Here is an 18,703-nt window from a genome sequence, read left to right on the forward strand (position 1 = left end):
AAAGCACCATGAAGGAAAACAAACTAGTACAAATTATGTATATTAATTGATTTCAATTAATTATAATCTTTTAAAAAAATTTTTTGCAATAACTACCTAATTCTCAGGGCCTCTCTGAAGAGCATTCTAATGACAAAAATCCTTGATTTGCCATTTCTTAATAGGGTGAGTGTAAACTAATCTTATTATGTATCATGCATTAAGACCAGGCACTTGAAAAGCATGTTCTCATATAATCCTCACCACTATAAAATAAGTATTGTTGTCTGACTTTTACAGATGAGGCTCACTTATCTCCATTACTTTAGAAAGCAATCTTTCTTTCTTTTTTTTTTAGAGAGAGAGAGAGAAAATGGGATGGAGGAGCAGAGTGAGAGGGAGAAAGAATCTTAAGCAGGCTTCATGCCCAGCACAGAGCCCAACGGAGGGCTCAGTCTCAAAACCCTGAGATCATGACCTGAGCCAAAATCAAGAGTTGGGCGCTTAACCCACTGAGCTACCCAGCCACCCCAGAAAGTAATCTTTCTAAAGGCATACACCCAAGAATCAAGTCTAAGCCTATCTGATTCCAAAGTCTATCCATTCCCATTCTAAATGCTATCTGCCTCCTAAACTTTCTCATCTTTTTGAAATATGTTATAATTGTGGGGAAAAAATATTTATTTTTAGCATCCTTAGTCAAACATTAAAAACGGTGAAATTATTTAAAAATTGTATGTTTAAAGCTTTGTAAAAAATATTTATACCTATCATGGAACACTTCATCTAAAACTAATGATGTAGTGTATGGGGATTAACAGAAGAATAAAAAAAAAAATTATACCTGGGGGCGCCTGGGTGGCTCAGGTGGTTAAGTGTCTGCCTTCGGCTCAGGTCATGATCCCAGGGTCCTGGGATCGAGCCCTGCATCAGGTTCCCTGCTCAGCAGAGAGCCTGCTTCTCCCTCTCCCTCTGCCTGCCTCTCTGCCTACTTGTGCTCTCTCTTTCTCTGTCAAATAAACAAATAAAATCTTTTAAAAAAAAATAATATTTATACCTGTAGTTATAGACGGGAAGGCATTAAAAACAAAAATAGTGTGTATGATTGATAAATGGTTTAATCCTATATATACCAATTCAAAGATATAAAAGTTCTTAGAGCTGACTAGTAACAGCCACATGAGCTCAGACTCACTGTTCTCTCTGTGCTCTTGAGAGAGGCTCCAGCTCATGTGTGCTAACTGAAAGTCTTCTGACCACGTCAGTACATATTCTAAGAGTCTACTGATTGGAAGATTCACACTCAATATCTTGGAAGCTAAAAGGACCATTATATTTTATTTAGGTAACATACATATATATACACACACATATATTTTATATAAATACACATATATTTGTGTTTCTATCTATATCCTTCAATTACATGATACATCCCAATTTTGGAAATGTGAAATTATACCTTAAAAATTAAGGAAATACAGGGGCGCCTGGGTGGTCCAGTTGGTTAAGCGTCTGCCTTTGGCTCAGGTCATGATCCAGGGTCCTGGGATCGAGATGCGCATTGGGCTCCTTGCTGGGCGGGGAGCCTGCTTCTCCCTCTCCCTCTGCCTGCCGCTCCCCCTGCTTGTGCTCTCTCTCTCTCTCTCTCTCTGTCAAATGAATAAATAAAAGCTTTAAAAAAAAATTAAGAAAATACAACATTTGTTGCCATCACATGACCTAAATATGCTAGTGCTGCTGATTTCTTAAATCAAGTGATAGTACTATGGGTAATCATTTTTTTTTCTTTAGAGTTATTGCTGTGTTGCTAAATAAGGAAAAGTATATATTTAATATTGACCTGTTTCATAAAGTTGCCAATTGTTTAAAACTCAGTTTTGTTTTATAGGTATTATCCCTACCATTATGCCCCTTTCCTATCTGATATCCGTAACATCAGTACACTCAAAATCCATTTTGAACTAGGAAAACCTTTTAAGCCATTTGAACAGCTTCTTGCTGTACTCCCAGCAGCTAGCAAAAATTTACTTCCTACATGCTACCAGGTGAGTTTTAAAATTAAATGTTTTTGTGTCTGTTTTGATAGTTAGGAGCTCCTCATACAAGCCTAGAAGATCTAGATGGTTCTGTGCCCATGCCATACTGGTTATTAAATGTTTTTGTATTACCCTGAGAAATACGCTGTTTTACTTATTTAAAAAATGTTATACTATAGTCTTTTGTAGCTCTTTCCTAGAAGACATACTTAGGCTTTCTTCATCTATCTCTGTTGTAAAATGTCTAATGAAAACATGTCTTTTTATTGGACCTTTCATCTTTGCTATTAGTGGTGAAGAGATTCTTGGATTTTAGAATTTTTTTCTTTTTAAATTATCTTAGATAATTTAAACTTAGATCTTATATTACTTAACAAAATCAATTGATTAGGACACAAAAGTACAAAAGTAAACAAGGTTAAAAATGGAGGACTATTGGAAGCCTGTGAATGAAGTCTGAGAACAGAATTTAAGTGGGCCTTATAGAGTGATAAGACAATAAAAGATAGAAATGGTAAAGTTGAAATTCAGAGTAAAGATGGTTTTGCTACATAACTAAGTCACTGGAATGGGAAAGTGATGAGTAGCAGTGAAATTAGAAGTCTCATAGCTGAAAATCAAAAATATAGCAAGTATATTGTAGCATTTCTAAGATGTAAAACTTTAGTTTTGCTTTTGCTTAGGAATTTTAAACTGTAACATAATGAGTAAATATTGTAAATATATTAACAAAAAGTTATATTGATACTAGTTCTTATATTTCTATTACTCTTTTATATTTCCATAGCACTTGATGACCAGTGAAGACTCACCAATTATAGAATATTATCCACCTGATTTTAAAACTGACCTAAATGGGAAACAACAGGAATGGGAAGCTGTGGTACTAATACCTTTTATTGATGAGGTCGGTACATGAAATAGTTACATATATGCATATATTCTTTCTTTCTTCCAAGTTTTTGTTTAAATTCCAGTTAGTTAAAGTATAGTGTAATATTATTTACAGGTGTAGAATTTGGTGATTCATCACTTATGATACTTGGTGCTCATCACAACACTTGCCCTCCTTAATCCTCATCACCTGTTTAACCCGACACCCTGCCCACCTCCTCTCTAGTAACCATCAGTTTGTTCTCTATGATTAAGAGTCTTTTTCTTGGTTTGCCTTTTCCCCGCTACATTCATTTGTTTCTTAAAGTCCTCATATGAGTGAAACCATATGGTATTTGTCTCTTTCTGATTTATTTCATTGTATATATACACCACATCTTCTTTATCCATTCATCAGTCAATGGACATTGGGCTCTTTCCATAGTTTGACTATTGGTGGAAATGCTGCTGTAAACATCGTGCATTTATACCTTTGAATTAATATTTTTATATCCTTTAGGTAAATACCTAAAGGTATTTACTACTGGATCGTAGGGTAGTTCTATTTTTAACTTTAAGGAACCTCCATATTGTTTTCCATAGTGGCTGCAGCAGTTTGCATTCCCACCAACAGTGTAAGAGTGTTCCCCTTTCTTCACATCCTTGCCAACACCTGTTATTTCCTTTATTGTTAATTTTAGCCATTCTGACTGGTGTGAGGTGACATCTCATTGTAGTTTTGATTTGTATTTCACTGATGATGAGTGATGTTGAACATCTTTTCATTTATACACATATATTCTTAGAGATTATTTCATGTAAGTTAATGAGCAATGGGTTTTAATCACCATTTATGTTTTATTAATGAGATTTAACTACTCTCTTCTTCATTATGTGCATCAAAACTTCTAGGTATGCTAAGAAAGCCAGAGTGGCTTTACTCACATTAGAAAAATAGACTTCAAGACAAGGAGTATTACCAGAGATCAAGAAGAATATTTCATATTGATTAAAAAATCGAGTAAGGGGGCGCCTGGGTGGCTCAGTCGTTAAGCATCTGCCTTTGGTTCAGGTAGTGATCCCGGGGTCCTGGGATGGAGTCCCACATCAGGCTCCTTGCTCAGCGGGGAGTCTGGTTCTCCTTCTCCCTCTGCCCCTGTTTGTGTCCCTTCTCTTGCTGTGTCTCTCTCTGTCAAATAAATAAAATATTAAAAAAAAAAAATTGAGTCAGTTTGGGGCACCTGGCTGACTCAGTCAGTAGAGCATGTGACTCTTGATCTTGGGGTTATGAGTTCAAGCCCCATATTAGACAGAGATTACTTAAAAAAAAAAGTCAAGTCAGTTCATCAAGAAAATATAAAAATCCTGAATGTATATGTACCTTATAACAGAGCTTCAAATACATAAAGCAAAAGCTGTCAGAATTGAAAGGAGAAAAAATTAGAAGGGAAATTCGAAAATATTGTGATCTAAATGATAATAAATACACAACATAATCTGTGCGATGAAGCTAAAGCAGTGCTTAAAGGGATGCTTAAGTTTCTGGATGCTTAAGTTTCTAGATGCTTATACTGAACAAGAAAAAGTCTTACAATAAATTATCTAAGCTTCCTACCACAAGAAGCTAAAAATGCAAGAGAAATTAAACCCAAACTAAGCAGAATGAAGGAAATAATAAAGATAGGAATAGAAATCCATAAAAAATGAACAAACAATATAGAAAAATCAATGGAACCAAAAGCTCTGAAAGTAAATTATACCTCAAAAAAAGTGTCCTCTCGGGGGACGGGGGGAGGGGAAACTGACATGATTATGGAGTGGAGGAAACAAGTGTTTATTCACATCTTATTAATTTTTAAACAAGAACACTTGTTATATGTGAAGAGATACTTGCTAGCCACCAGACAGGATTAAGTTGTGACATAGTCATTATAGCCTGCATGTGTACAAACTTAGTTCCATGTAGATATTGTTGTTCATCCAGTTATCACGTTAGTTCATTGTGATTGAATTTTAAGGTTGGACACCTCAATGAAATTTTAAATGTTTTCAGCAAAATTGCATTATGGTATTACCACTGAAACAAAACTTGTAGCTGGCAGAATTACCATATTCTTTTATATTTTTTGGGAGCAGAAGCTCAGAATTTACACAAGAAGTTATCTGAAAGTAGGTACGTAAGATGTAAAAAGAAAAATTCCTGTTACAGGATAGTCAGTGAAAGTATATGCTGGTGGAAATTACTAAATAGGAATAGATGATAAAATTTTCAGAACTGAGAAATTGATAGGACCTATTTGTGCCTCATGAAAAATTATTACACAAACTCTGGTGCTAGAAACAGTTTACCTGCAGACTTGAGCTGTTTGCCGTGTGTACTCTCACCCTTGCCTTCACCCTCACTCTTGCTCTCTAGTGGAATTGGTTGTCTGAGATGATCTCATTGATATGATTGGTGGTTGGTGTTAGTTGTGAGCTGAGCCCTCTATGTGATCCCTCACCCTCCAGGAGACTAACTCAGGTTTATTCTCACAGTGATCTTGGGTTCCAGGAAGGTGAGAACAGAAGCTACAGGGCCTCTTGAGCTTTGGAGTTTGCATAGTATCACTTTCACTACATTCTTTTGAATAAAGCAAGTTATAAGACCAACTTGGATTTAAGAAATAGGGAAATAGATCACTTTCTTAACATTTAAAGGAGCTTGCATACGAAGATAGGAGGAATTATTATGGCCGTCTTTGCAAACCATCTACTACAGTCTGCCCCCTTTGGCTAGAATTTGCATCCCATTCAAATTGAAGACACACTGACTTCTCCCAAAAATTTCATCTCATTATACATCAGGCTCAAAGCCTAGAATTTCATCTTTAAATCAAGTCTAGATGCGGATTAAACTCCTCAAATGCAGCTCCCCAGGGACAGCTCTCCTGACTCAGAGACCAGTGAATTAAAAACAAAAACAAAAACAAAAAAACACATCTACACTCCCCAACATACCCAAATTTGTATTGGAGAGACAATGACAGGATTACCGCAGTAAGTAGCTCCTGTCAAAAAAGGGCAGGAAGAGGATGCACATAACAATCACTGATCTATAACAATTTTGAAATCCCAACTAAGTAACATGCAGCGAGTCCCTATATCCAGGGGCACAAATTGTTCCTTGATTAGAGCCTAATTAGAGCTAAATCTGTTCTCTGGGAATTTCTCTGCAGTCTCTCTTCTCCTAGACTTTTGGCCCCCTACTTTGGTTTCTTGATGGCTACCCTCTAAGATGTTGGGTAGAGAAGAAAACAGGATTGGTTAGAAGGACAGGCTGGGCTACAGTGCTTTCTCAACAAAGGCCTTAGCTGACCCCAGAAGTCACTCTAAAAGCTGGAATGGCCCATTAAAGTTCTACTAAGTTGCTACAAAGGACCTGAGACCTCATTCCCTTCATCTGTCAGTCTTGGATGCAGACTTCATTTCAGAAGGGTGCATGACCTTATGTGAGATAACTTTTCATCTAAGGATATTTCCAAGAGATAGCTGAGGGAGGGTTGCAAGCCAGTAGCACTTTCAGCATCTGGGCAAACAAGTCCTTCAGTACTAATGGGGGTCAGCACATTACAACATCATTCTACCTTAATGTTATGCTGCCCATCCCTAAAGATGCTAAAGTGTTCAAGATTATAAGATTATAAAGATTCATACATTCACAGAGCCAAGTAACCTAGAAAATTTTATGTATATGTGTGTATATGTGTGTATATATATATATATATATATTTTAAAGATTTTATTTATTCAACAGAGAGATAGTGAGAGCAGGAATATAACCGGGGGAGTGGGAGAGGGAGAAGCCGGCTTCCCGGCGAGCAGGGAGCCCGATGTGGGGCTCGATCCCAGGACCCTAGGATCATGACCTGAGCCGAAGGCAGACGCTTAACAACTGAGCCACCCAGGCGCCCCTATATTTTTAAGATTTATTTATTGGAGGGGCAGGGCAGAGGGAGAGAGAGAATTTCAAGCAAACTCCCCATTGAGTGCAGAGCCCGAAACAGGACTCACTCCCACAACCTTGAAATCATGACCTAAGCCAAAATCATGACGTGAGCCGGAATCAAGTGTTGGATGCTTAACCGACTGAGCCACCCAGGGGCCCCAGTATATATATATACATATATTTTTGACAATTTTTTATATTTTGAATATGAAGAAGGATTAGACTCAAATTTTGAATGTGACATTAGAGAAGAAAATAGGATGTAAGTAAATACCATTGTCAGTAAACAGTAATTATGGAAATTCAGTTTGTTATTTGTTTCCTGAAAATTTGTTATTAATTTTATTGTGTTAATATTTACAATATCAATGGTATCTTAGAATCAAGACATTATGGTATAGTATTATCTGTTTTATTCTATAATCTTCTCTAGATTTTGCTACTTCTTTCCTCTTTATACTACTTTTTCTGTAAACGTTTTAAAAAATGGCATAGATAATTATTGGACTAAAAGTCTAGGAGGCCGCTCTGGAAAATAGTTCAGCAGTTTCTTATAAAGTTAAACATAGATTTACTATTCAACCCAGCAGTCACACTCCTGGATATTTATCCTAGAGAAATGAAAATTATGTCCACACAAGAAAACCTATACATGAATGTTCGGAGCAGTATATTTGTAATAACCCCAAACTGGAAAAAATTCAAATTCCCTTTAATGAGTGAGTAGATAAACAAATTGTAGTATATCCATATCATGGAATATTACTCAGCAATATAAAGAACTATTGATATAAACAACTTGGATGAAAACAATTCAGTTAAGTGAAAAAAGTCAGTGAGTAAAAATGTCAGTGTCAGAGGGTTATATATTATATTGTTTCATTTATATAATCTTGAAATGACAGAATTACCGTGATATAAAACATGGAGTGGTTGCTAGGGGTTAAAGTTGAGGATAGGGTGTGATTATAAAGGGATAGCAAGGAATTTCTTTATGATGATATAACAGTTCTGTATTCCAGTTTTAGTGGTGGTTAATATGAATCTATACATTTGATAAAAATTTCATAGCAGTGTATAGACAAAAAATCACATACAAAAAACCACATTTCACTGGTAAGCTAAGTTAACACTATTAACTATAAGTCTATAGTTAATAGTGTTGTACTCATGTCAGTATCCTGGTTTTGGTAATGTACTGATGCTATGTGTAGGATGTTATCATTGGGGAAAGCTGGGTGAAAGGTACATGAGAACACTCTGTACTAATTTTGCAACGTGTGAATCTTCATGTTTTTTGTCACTGTGCATAATGCTATAATAAACTACCTGTGTATTCATGTATTCTTTTTGTTTGTTTATGCAGTCTTAGGTATTGGAGATTTTGTGTTGTTGTTGTTGTTTTTTTTTAAGATTTTATTTATTTATTTGAGACAGAGAGAATGAGAGACAGAGAGCATGAGAGGGAGGAGGGTCAGAGGGAGAAGCAGACTCCCTGCCAAGCAGGGAGCCCGATGCGGGACTTGATCCCGGGACTCCAGGATCATGACCTGAGCCGAGGGCAGTCGCTTAACCAACTGAGCCACCCAGGCGCCCGAGATTTTGTTTTTTTAACATAGATTCCCAAAAGCAGGATTGCTTGGCTAATGGGACTGTATATTTTTACATTTAGTGAATATTCTTTTTCAAAAAGACTAGTCTAACTCACCCAATATTTAGTGCCTACTTCTCTGCCTCTCCAGACCTAGATATTACTGCTTCATTTAATTTTGGCCAATCTATTGTTGATGGGTGCCATTTTGTTACTCAAATTTGTTTTTCTCTGATCCCTAATTTGAGTAGATTTTTATATGTGTGTTTGCCCTTTGTATTTTCCCTTCTGTAAATTACCTGTTTATATCCTTTCCCTCATTTTCCTTTCTTGATTTCTGTCCGTTCTTTGTATGATAGGCGTATTCTTTCCCAGCATGGCATTTGTCTCTTGTTTTGTTGATGAATCTTCTGTCACATACATTTTCTATTATTTAAAAATGTCTTTTCCTGGGGCGCCTGGGTGGCTCAGTCGATTAATCATCTGCCTTTGGCTCAGATCATGCAAGGCCTGCGTCAGGCTCCTTGCTCAGCGGGGAGTCTGCTTCTCCCTCTGCCCCTCCCTCTGCTCATGCTGTCTCTTGCTCTTTCTCTCTCTCAAATAAATAAATAAAATCTTTTAAAAAATAAAATTTAAAAAATGTCTTTTCCCTTAAGACTGTTAGGTTTTTTCCACTTTTTTTTAAGAGATTTTATTTATTTATTTGAGACAGAGAGAATGAGAGACAGAGAGCATGAGAGGGAGGAGGGTCAGAGGAAGAAGCAGACTCCCTGCCGAGCAGGGAGCCCGATGCGGGACTCGATCCCGGGACTCCAGGATCATGACCTGAACCGAAGGCAGTCGCTTAACCAACTGAGCCACCCAGGCGCCCGGTTTTTTCCACTCTTATAAGAGTTTATCACTCCAAATTACTGATACTCTCTCCTAGATTTTCTTTCTAATACTTCCATTGTCTTATTACTCTGATACATGTTTTTGTATATGGTATGAAGTTGGGAAGTGTATGTGCTTCTTTTTCCAGCTGGTTGGGTGGTTATAGCAACACCATTATTTAAATATTTGAAATACTATGTTTGACATAGATATAAATTTGTTTTGACCTCTCTTCCTCTGGTCTATGGGTTTCTTGTGTCAATATTAAAGTGTTTTTATTACGTAGCTTTATTAAAAGTGGTAGGATCTAGTAAGACAGGTTCCCAGTTTTTGCAGTTCACACATTCTTCCATATGAACACCAACAATTTTGTCCTTTAAAAAAATTTTTTTAACAATTTTGATTCTGACTGGAATTAAATGTAATTAAATTAAATTAAAATATATGTAATTAAATTAATTAAATGTATGAGATAATTTGGGGAGGTAAACATTTTCTATACCATGGCAGAATTTGTAAAGTAAGAGATTAATGCTTTATGAGTTATGATAAACTATAATAATTATGGTAAGTTCACATTTAAAATTTGATTCTCTGCTGTTCTTTTTTTTTTTTTAAGATTTTATTTATTTGAGAGAGAGTGAGCAAGAGAGCACAAGCTGGGGGGAGAGGCAGAGGGAGAAGCAGACTCTCCACTGAGCAGGTAGCCCAATGCAGGGCTCGACCCCAGGACCCTAGGATCATGACTTGAGCCGAAAGCAGACACTTGATCGACTGAGCTACCCAGGCGCCCTGATTCTCTGCTGTTCTTATTCACACTTAGTGCCTATTGTTGGAATAATAGGTTCAGAATAATTTGTAATGGCAAGCAATATTCTAGGGTTCTTTGAAACAGTTTTTCATGTAATAAAATGGAAAAGAATTCCATTAGTTAAGATTTCTGTTTTTCAAGAACACAAATAATGATTCTGTGTACTGAGGGAAAAGATCTATTCTGGATGTTGAGCTTACAGAAATTTTATACTTTTAACCCTTCTCTTCAATCTTTAAATTTAGAAGCGATTGTTGGAAGCCATGGAAACATGTAACCACTCCCTCAAAAAGGAAGAAAGGAAAAGAAACCAACATAGTGAGTGCCTCATGTGCTGGTATGATAGAGACACAGAGTTCAGCTACCCCTCACCATGGCCAGAAAAGTTCCCTGCCATAGAACGTTGTTGCACAAGGTAATGTTATTTGGTAATTTTTCAACAACAGCAAGGAGCTCCCCTTGGGAGGGAAGAGAGAGGAGGGGGAAGCTTTGAGTATCTACTTGGAGAATTAATAAATAATTTTTGATAGTTACAGTCAGTTGATAATGAGTTACATCCAACTTGCCAAAGACCATAGCATCTCCCTCTCACAACTGTAGTTCTCTGCTTTGGTCAGATTCTTCTTCTCGCTCTCTCTTTTCTGTTAAAGTTGGGTTTTTTGTTTGTTTGTTTTTTTAATTTTTCCTCCCTAGTGTATATCTGTATCTTCCCCACCTCAAGAGGATATATGAATTTTTGTTTCCATTGTCAGTGTCTGCTCCTAGCATTATTTGATGTGCTATGACTTTGCCTCTTACATTCCCAACCACCCAACCAGAAAGAAGAAAAAAAGAAATAAAAGAGGTCCTATAATTTCTTGCCTCAAACCCATTTCTACTTTCTCTTCCTCATTAAAATGTCCTTTTTTTTTTTCTTTTCTCTCATTTTCGCTGCAAATTACCCAGATGGCACCTAAAGTGAACATCTCCCAGTTATGCTTTTCCTTTTTGTTAAAGCAAAGAGAAGGATGGAATAGACATTATAAAATGTTGATTTTCCATCTGGGTTATAGAACATGGGAGATATGGAGATTTGTAACATGCTTTATATGTTCTTTTACTTCTAAATTAAATATATATATGTATAGTTTTATTCTAAGTTAATGGGGAAAACTTCCATTCAGTAACCTATAGGTGTAGTTGCATCTAGCCAATTATAATAACAGAGAATCTGGGTTGCCCTGCTGTATGTTTTCTTTGTCTTAAAAGACAAATTGTCATTCCCTTGCTTAAAAGCAAGGATGACTCTTGCAAAATATTCAAGGGAATACTGAAAAACTGTGATTGCTTGTAGTGTGTGAATTTTGAATTAAATGCTTTGATTTATTTTCTAGGTATAAAATAATATCATTAGATGCTTGGCGTGTAGACATAAGCAAGAACAAAATAACCAGGGTTGACCAGAAGGCACTGTATTTCTGTGGATTTCCTACCCTGAAACACATCAAACACAAAGTCAGTGGCTGTTTAGTTCAGAATTTTTTCACCTTATTGAATGTAACGTGATTATGGAGAAAGAATTAAAATTAAATTCTCTGAATTCTTTTAAAGTTTTTTTTGAAGAAAAGTGGGGTTCAAGTATTCCAGCAAAGCAGTCGTGGAGAAAACATGATGTTAGAAATCTTAGTGAATGCAGAATCAGTTGAACTTGTAAGTATTTTCTTTGTTATATATTTATTAAGTGTTTATTATACATAAAACTATACATAAAACTGTTCTAGTTGCAATTTACCAAAGAGATATAACATGTAGTAATTCCAAAAGTTCATAGTAAATAAGGAAAAAGGAAAGAAACATTTACACAAATTTTAAAGGAAATGTATAATTGTGATGTAATGAGCAAAAAGTACTCCATGAATTTTGGAAAGGAGATAAACTGTGTGAGCTGAAGATTAAGTACAGGCTTGTAAATGAGACTAGGCTTGAGCTGGGTGCTAAGAAAAAGATTATCACAGGGAGGAGAAAAGTAGGGAAAGGGTATTCTAGTTGAAAGGAATAACCTGAGCTGGAAATAAATGTGTGATACATTATCATCTTATTCTTTTTAACCTTTTTGTATGTCTGAAATTTTTCTTAATACTCTTTCTTTTTTTAGAATAAATGTGATGTATTTGAGGAGAGAGAATAGATAAACCTGACTGAAGCAGAGGACTTGTGTTGGGAAGTAGTAGAAGATAAGGTTGAAAAAACAGATTGAGGCCAGATTATGGAGGACCTTGAATACCAGGCTAAGGAGTTTGGACTTTTTTTTTTCATAACTGTTATCTTGAAATCGTACTTTCATAAGGATTAATTTGGTGGCAATATAATAGACTAAATTGCACAAAAGAGAAATGGAAGAAAATGGAAAAGCCTGCAAGTTCAGAGGTTGTGGTTATAGAAGTGTTAGGTGATAATGACAAAAAATGGTAGTGATAGATCTGGATGAATAAAACTAATAAAATCGACAAGTTTCATCATTTGTTCAAACACAGAGGATGAAAAGAGGAAGAAAATACTAAATATGACTGAGATATCAAGCCTGGTTAACCAGAAAATAATTGCTGTTTATTGGAATAAGGAAGTTAAAGTGGGAAAGTCTCTGGCTTGAGGGGATTAATGATAAATAATGATAGAATTTTAAGGCAATGCTAGGATGCTTAACTGGTGCTGCCCTGCCAGCCTTTCTCAACAAAGAGTTCCACAAGAGATTTAAACCCTAATGCCCTAAGTCATCCATTTGAATGTAGTAGATTAATTTATATTCTGTACATTTAGAGTGGGACTAGTTGTGTACCATACTTTGGAGAATTGAGAAAATAGTCAAGTTATTTTTTGTGTTCTGTGGTTCAGATGAAAAACCTCAGTGGAGAAAGGCTGCTTATACGCAGTTAATACCTGGAGCTAGAGCTTGGAGGGAAGTAGGGATATATGAGTCATTAGCAAGGGGTGATGGCTGAGGCCTTGGGGCTTATTTTCCTGAAGAAAATTGACTCTGAGAGTTCAAGTCTCAGCACGAAGAAATACCCATAGTGGAAAAGGAACCAGTGAAAAAGACAATAGTGTTCAGAGAGGTGAGAGAGAATGATTTCTAAGTTAGGTAATATCACAGAAGCATGAAGTAGATACTACATACAGTGCAAGAATAAAAACTAAAACAAGGTCTGTGAATTTGTCCTTCAGGCATCATTATTGGCCTTTGAGGATTTCATTCCTAACTCCTAAGAACTAGTTGGTGGGTCTAAGTAGATGGAAAGTAGAAGTAGCAGGAATTAGGCCCTTGGTTAGGAAGATTATCATTGAAAAGAAGTCTAGAAACATAACTGTAGGTAGAGAAGAGACAGTTTAACAAGCTAAATCCATACAAAAGGAGAGAGGTAGAGCTAATGGAGGAAGGAGGTCTTAAAGACACTAGAGGGAAGGAATCTTAATGATAACAAGACCCCATGTGAGGTATTAAGGGATCTCGTTTTAGGCTTAATCTGAGGATTAATTTGAGAAATGACTTTTCCTTCAAAAACTAAAGGGAAGAGTGGGAGAATGAAAGAAGAAATAGATGTATAGAAGGGAAAAAGATAATTATGGGATGCTAGCTCTAATGTTGAAACTTGTTTTATTTATCAGAATAGTCATTCTTTTGTTTTATATGTTCACATTAAGAGATGTCTAAATATAACTAAGTTACTGCAAAAAGTCTAAAAATAGTCATCTGTAATTGTTAAAGAAATATTTGCTAATAATGATTAAGCATAATAAACAGAAAAGAATTGAATGAGAATTTGTATTTAAATTTCAGTTGCTACCACAAAGTTGTTGTTGTTTAACCAATAATAATGATAATGTTTCCTTTTAAAACCAGAATTTTTACCTATTATTTCATACAGAATATTTATACAGCATTTTATAGTTTATAAAAGCTTTTGTGTATATTATTTTATCACCAAATAAACATTGTGAGGTAGATGTTATTTCTTATTCTCATATAAGAAAACTGTGCCTCAGTGGGGTTTAAATGATTTGCCTACGACTCAATAGCTGGAAAGACATAGAACCCAAATTTGGACCCATGATTCCTAATTTTAAATCTAAGGGTTCTTACTTCATTATGCCAACTACAAACTGAAATGAAGTCAGATTTCTTAGATTCTGTTATCTGATTATGTGATATGAAACAATGAATAATAGCCCTTTTCTAGACATTTCTGCTATTCTTGTCACCTTTCTCAGTCTCCATGAGAAAAATAATCATGAGAATGATAGGATTGTGGAATTTTACAACTGGGTAGAATTTGTAAAGCATCTATTCCAACTCATTAATTTTACAAATTAAGAAACTTAAATGGAGTTAGCAGCAGAACTAAGAACCTAGGTTTTTTGCTAAATATTTCTAGTAATGTTGGCTATTATTATGGACAGTAATACATTACAGGTGAGTGCTCTTCAGTATAATTTCACTGAAACCTATTTTCTCACCAAGTAATTTCATTCAGGATCAAAGTCAGTGGGCCACCCTTTACTAATAAGTGCCATTGCTGTTGAGAAGAGGAGGAGGCAAGCTTCCTGGTGTCATAATGTTTATACTGCAGAATAGTACTTTAAGTGGGTCATAGTTCCTGTCTCATAAGAAGGGATTGGCAGAGGGGAAGGTAAACTTGGTCAGCTTTAACAGATTCATACTAAAATAAAGGGTTAAAGAAAGGCAGATGGGTAAAAACAACAGAAAAATATTTCTTAAAGGAAAGGACAGGGGAATTCTACCAAACATTTAAAGAAGAATTAATACCTATTCTTCTGAAACTGTTCCAAAAAATAGAAATGGAAGGAAAACTTCCAAACTCATTTTATGAGGCCAGCATTACCTTGATCCAAAATCAGACAAAGTCCCCATCAAAAAAGAGAACTACAGACCAATATCCCTGATGAACATGGATGCAGAAATTCTCACCAAAATACTAGCCAATAGGATCCAACAGTATATTAAAAGGATTATTCACCACAACCAAGTGGGATTTATTCCCGGGCTGCAAGGTTGGTTCAACATCCACAAATTAATCAATGTGATACAATACATTACTAAAAGAAAGAACAAGAACCATACGATCCTCTCAATAGATGCAGAAAAAGCATTTGACAAAGTACAGCATCCTTTCTTGATTAAAACTCTTCAGAGTGTAGAGATAGGGGGTACATACCTCAATATCATAAAAGCCATCTATGAAAAATCCACAGCGAATATCATACTCAATGGGGAAAAACTGAGAGCTTTTCCCCTAAGGTCAGGAACGCGGCAGGGATATCCACTACCACCACTGCTATTCAACATAGTACTAGAAGCCCTAGCCTCAGCAGTCAGACAACAAAAAGAAATAAAAGGCATCCGAATAGGCAAAGAAGAAGTCAAACTCTCACTCTTTGCAGGTATGATACATTATGTGGAAAACCCAAAATACTCCACCCCAAAACTGCTAGAACTCATACAGGAATTCAGTAAAGTGGCAGGATATAAAATCAATGCACAGAAATCAGTTGCATTTCTGTACACCAACAACAAGACACAAGAAAGAGAAATTAAGGAGTTGATCCCATTTACAATTGCACCCAAAACCATAAGATACCTAGGAATAAATCTAACCAAAGAGGCAAAGGATCTGTACTCAAAAAACTATAGAATACTCATGAAGGAAATTGAGGAAGACAGAAATGGAAAAACGTTCCATGCTCATGGATTGGAAGAACAAATACTGTGAAAATGTCTATGCTACCTAGAGCAATCTACACACTTAATAAATCCCTATCAAAATACCATCCACTTTTTTCAAAGAAATGGAACAAATAATCCTAAAATTCGTATGAGATCAGAAAAGATGCCAAAGCCAGAGGAATGTTGAAAAAGAACAGCTGGTGGCATCACAATTCCAGACTTCAAGCTCTATTACAAAGCTGTAATCATCAAGACAGTATGGTACTGGCACAAAAACAGACACATAGATCAATGGAACAGAATAGAGAGCCCAGAAATGGACCCTCAACTCTACGGTCAACTAATCTTCCACAACGCAGGAAAGAATATCTGATGGAAAAAAGACAGTCTCTTCAAGAAATGGTGTTGGGAAAATTGGACAGCCACATGCAGAAGAATGAAACTGGACCATTTCCTTACACCACACACAAAAATAGACCCAAAATGGGTGAAAGACCTAAATGTGAGACAGGAGTCCATCAAAATCCTAGAGGAGATCACAGGCAGCAAGCTCTTCTACCTCAGCCGCAGCAACTTCTTCCTAGAAACATCACCAAAGGCAAGGGAAGCAAGGGCAAAAATAAACTCTTGGGACTTCATCAAGATAAAAAGCTTTTGCACAGCAAAGGAAACAGTCAACAAAACCAAAAGACAACTGACAGAATGGGAGAAGATATTTGCAAATGACATATCAGATATAGGGCTAATATCCAAAATCTATAAAAAACTTATCAAACTCAACAATCAAAGAACAAATAATCCAATCAAGAAATGGGCAAAAGACATGAATAGACATTTCTGCCAAGAAGACATCCAAATGGCCAACAGACACATGAAAAAGTGCTCAATGTCGCTTGGCATGAGGGAAATCCAAATCAAAACCTTAATGAGATACCACCTCACACCAGTCAGAATGGCTAAAATTAACAAGTCAGGAAATGACAAGATATTGGCGAGGATGCGGAGAAAGGGGAACCCTCCTACACTGTTGGTGGGAAGGCAAGTTGGTGCAGCCACTCTGGAAAACAGTATGGAGGTTCTTCAAAAAGTTGAAAATAGAGCTACTCTGTGACCCAGCAATTGCACTACTGGGTATTTACCCCAAAGATACAAATGTAGTGATCCGAAGGGGCATGTACACCCCAATGTTTATAACAGCAATGTCCACAATAGCCAAACTATGGAAGGAGCCTAGATGTCCATCAACAGAGATGTCCATCAACAGATGAATGGATAAAGAAGATGAGGTATATATATACAATGGAATATTATGCAGCCATCAAAAAAATGAAATCTTGTCATTTGCAACAACGTGGATGGAACTAGAGGGTATTATGCTAACTGAAATAAGTCAATCAGAGAGAGACAAGTATCCTATGATCTCACTGATAGGAGGAATTCTTAATCTCAGGAAACAAACTGAGGGTTGCTGGTGTGGTGGGGGGTGGGAGGGATGGGGTGGCTGGGTGATGGACACTGGGGAGGGTATGTGCTATGGTGAGCACTCTGAATTGTATAAAACTGATGAATCACAGACCTGTACCCTGAAACAAATAATACATTATATGTTAATAAAAAAATAAGGGAAAGGGGAAAAAAAAACCTCTAAACAGAAATCCTGGGAAACGTACTAGAAAGAAATAGAGTAGTTAGCAATAAAGGTACAACTTAGAGAAGACAAATTAAGAAAACTAACTGAATTCAAGTGGGTGGAATAATTAGTTGGAGAGTAAAGTTGAGAAGAGCAGGAACTGTAGGGAATAAATGGCTTGAGTGAACAAATGGTAATTTATATCTGTTTTAATGATTAAGGTGAGGTTTTTACTGATTTTAAAGACCTTTATAAACACAGCCAGCTTTTAATTATTTAATTTTGCCTTTGTAAACTTTTCTCTTGGACCTGAAACATGAGTGAACTTTTCTGCTTTTACTTTAAGAGTGTAGAAAATATAGCTTCATCAGTGCTTGGAAAGTCTGTCTTTGTTAATTGGCCTCATCTTGAAGAAGCTAGAGTTGTTGGTATATCAGATGGAGAAACTAAGTAAGTAAGAGTTGATGTATATTTTTTAAATTCATATTTGTTTTGCTTACTTGATGGCTTTTAATGATACTTTTTAAAACTGATATAATTACTGTAAAAATATTTACACTCTATAGTGAAAACAAAAGTCTTCTAATCACATCGCTCGATGTTCAACCATAGTACATCACTGAAATATTTTAGATGCATTTATCTTTTCCCTTTTGCTTTCTTTTCCTTTTAATAATGTGAAAGTTCTATATCCTAATTTTTTGCTAGCAGTTATTATTATTTAGCAAATATATTTCTCTAACAAGAATGAATAGCATATATAACCTGACCTTTACCATGCCCCTCCCAGATTTCATTTATTTTTTTAAATTTTTTATTGTTATGTTAATCACCATATATTACATCATTAGTTTTTTTTTTATTCTTATGTTAATCCCCATACATTACATCATTAGTTTTAGATGAAGTGTTCCATGATTCATTGTTTGTGCATAATTACATCATTAGTTTTTGATATAGTGTTCCATGATTCATTGTGCATAACACCCAGTGCTCCATGCAGAACATGCCCTCTTTAATACCCATCACCAGGCTAACCCATCCTCCCACCCCCCTCCCCTCTAGAACCCTCAGTTTGTTTTTCAGAGTCCATAGTCTCTCGTGGTTCGTCTCCCCCTCCGATTTCCCCCCATTCATTCTTCCCCTCCTGCTATCTTCTTTTTTTTTTTCTTAACATATGTTGCATTATTTGTTTCAGAGGTA

General features: G+C 36.0%; 1 protein-coding gene across 3 annotated transcripts in view; it reads left to right on the plus strand.

The window, feature by feature from the left end:
* Positions 1-18,703, plus strand: part of XRN1 (5'-3' exoribonuclease 1) — a 115,066-nt gene that overhangs the window by 28,647 nt on the left and 67,716 nt on the right. For all 3 annotated transcript variants that reach the window (XM_064586873.1, XM_064586877.1, XM_064586878.1), the window contains exons 14-19: positions 1,871-2,027; positions 2,806-2,925; positions 10,397-10,566; positions 11,525-11,645; positions 11,742-11,840; positions 17,847-17,950. In XM_064586873.1, coding sequence (XP_064442943.1) covers positions 1,871-2,027; positions 2,806-2,925; positions 10,397-10,566; positions 11,525-11,645; positions 11,742-11,840; positions 17,847-17,950 — 771 coding nt within the window. The remainder of the gene's footprint in view (positions 1-1,870; positions 2,028-2,805; positions 2,926-10,396; positions 10,567-11,524; positions 11,646-11,741; positions 11,841-17,846; positions 17,951-18,703) is intronic.

The sequence above is a fragment of the Mirounga angustirostris genome, unplaced genomic scaffold (assembly GCF_029215605.1).
Source record: "Mirounga angustirostris isolate CCGP_5_RB_7025 unplaced genomic scaffold, mMirAng1.0.hap1 SCAF_1, whole genome shotgun sequence".
NCBI lineage: Eukaryota > Metazoa > Chordata > Mammalia > Carnivora > Phocidae > Mirounga > Mirounga angustirostris.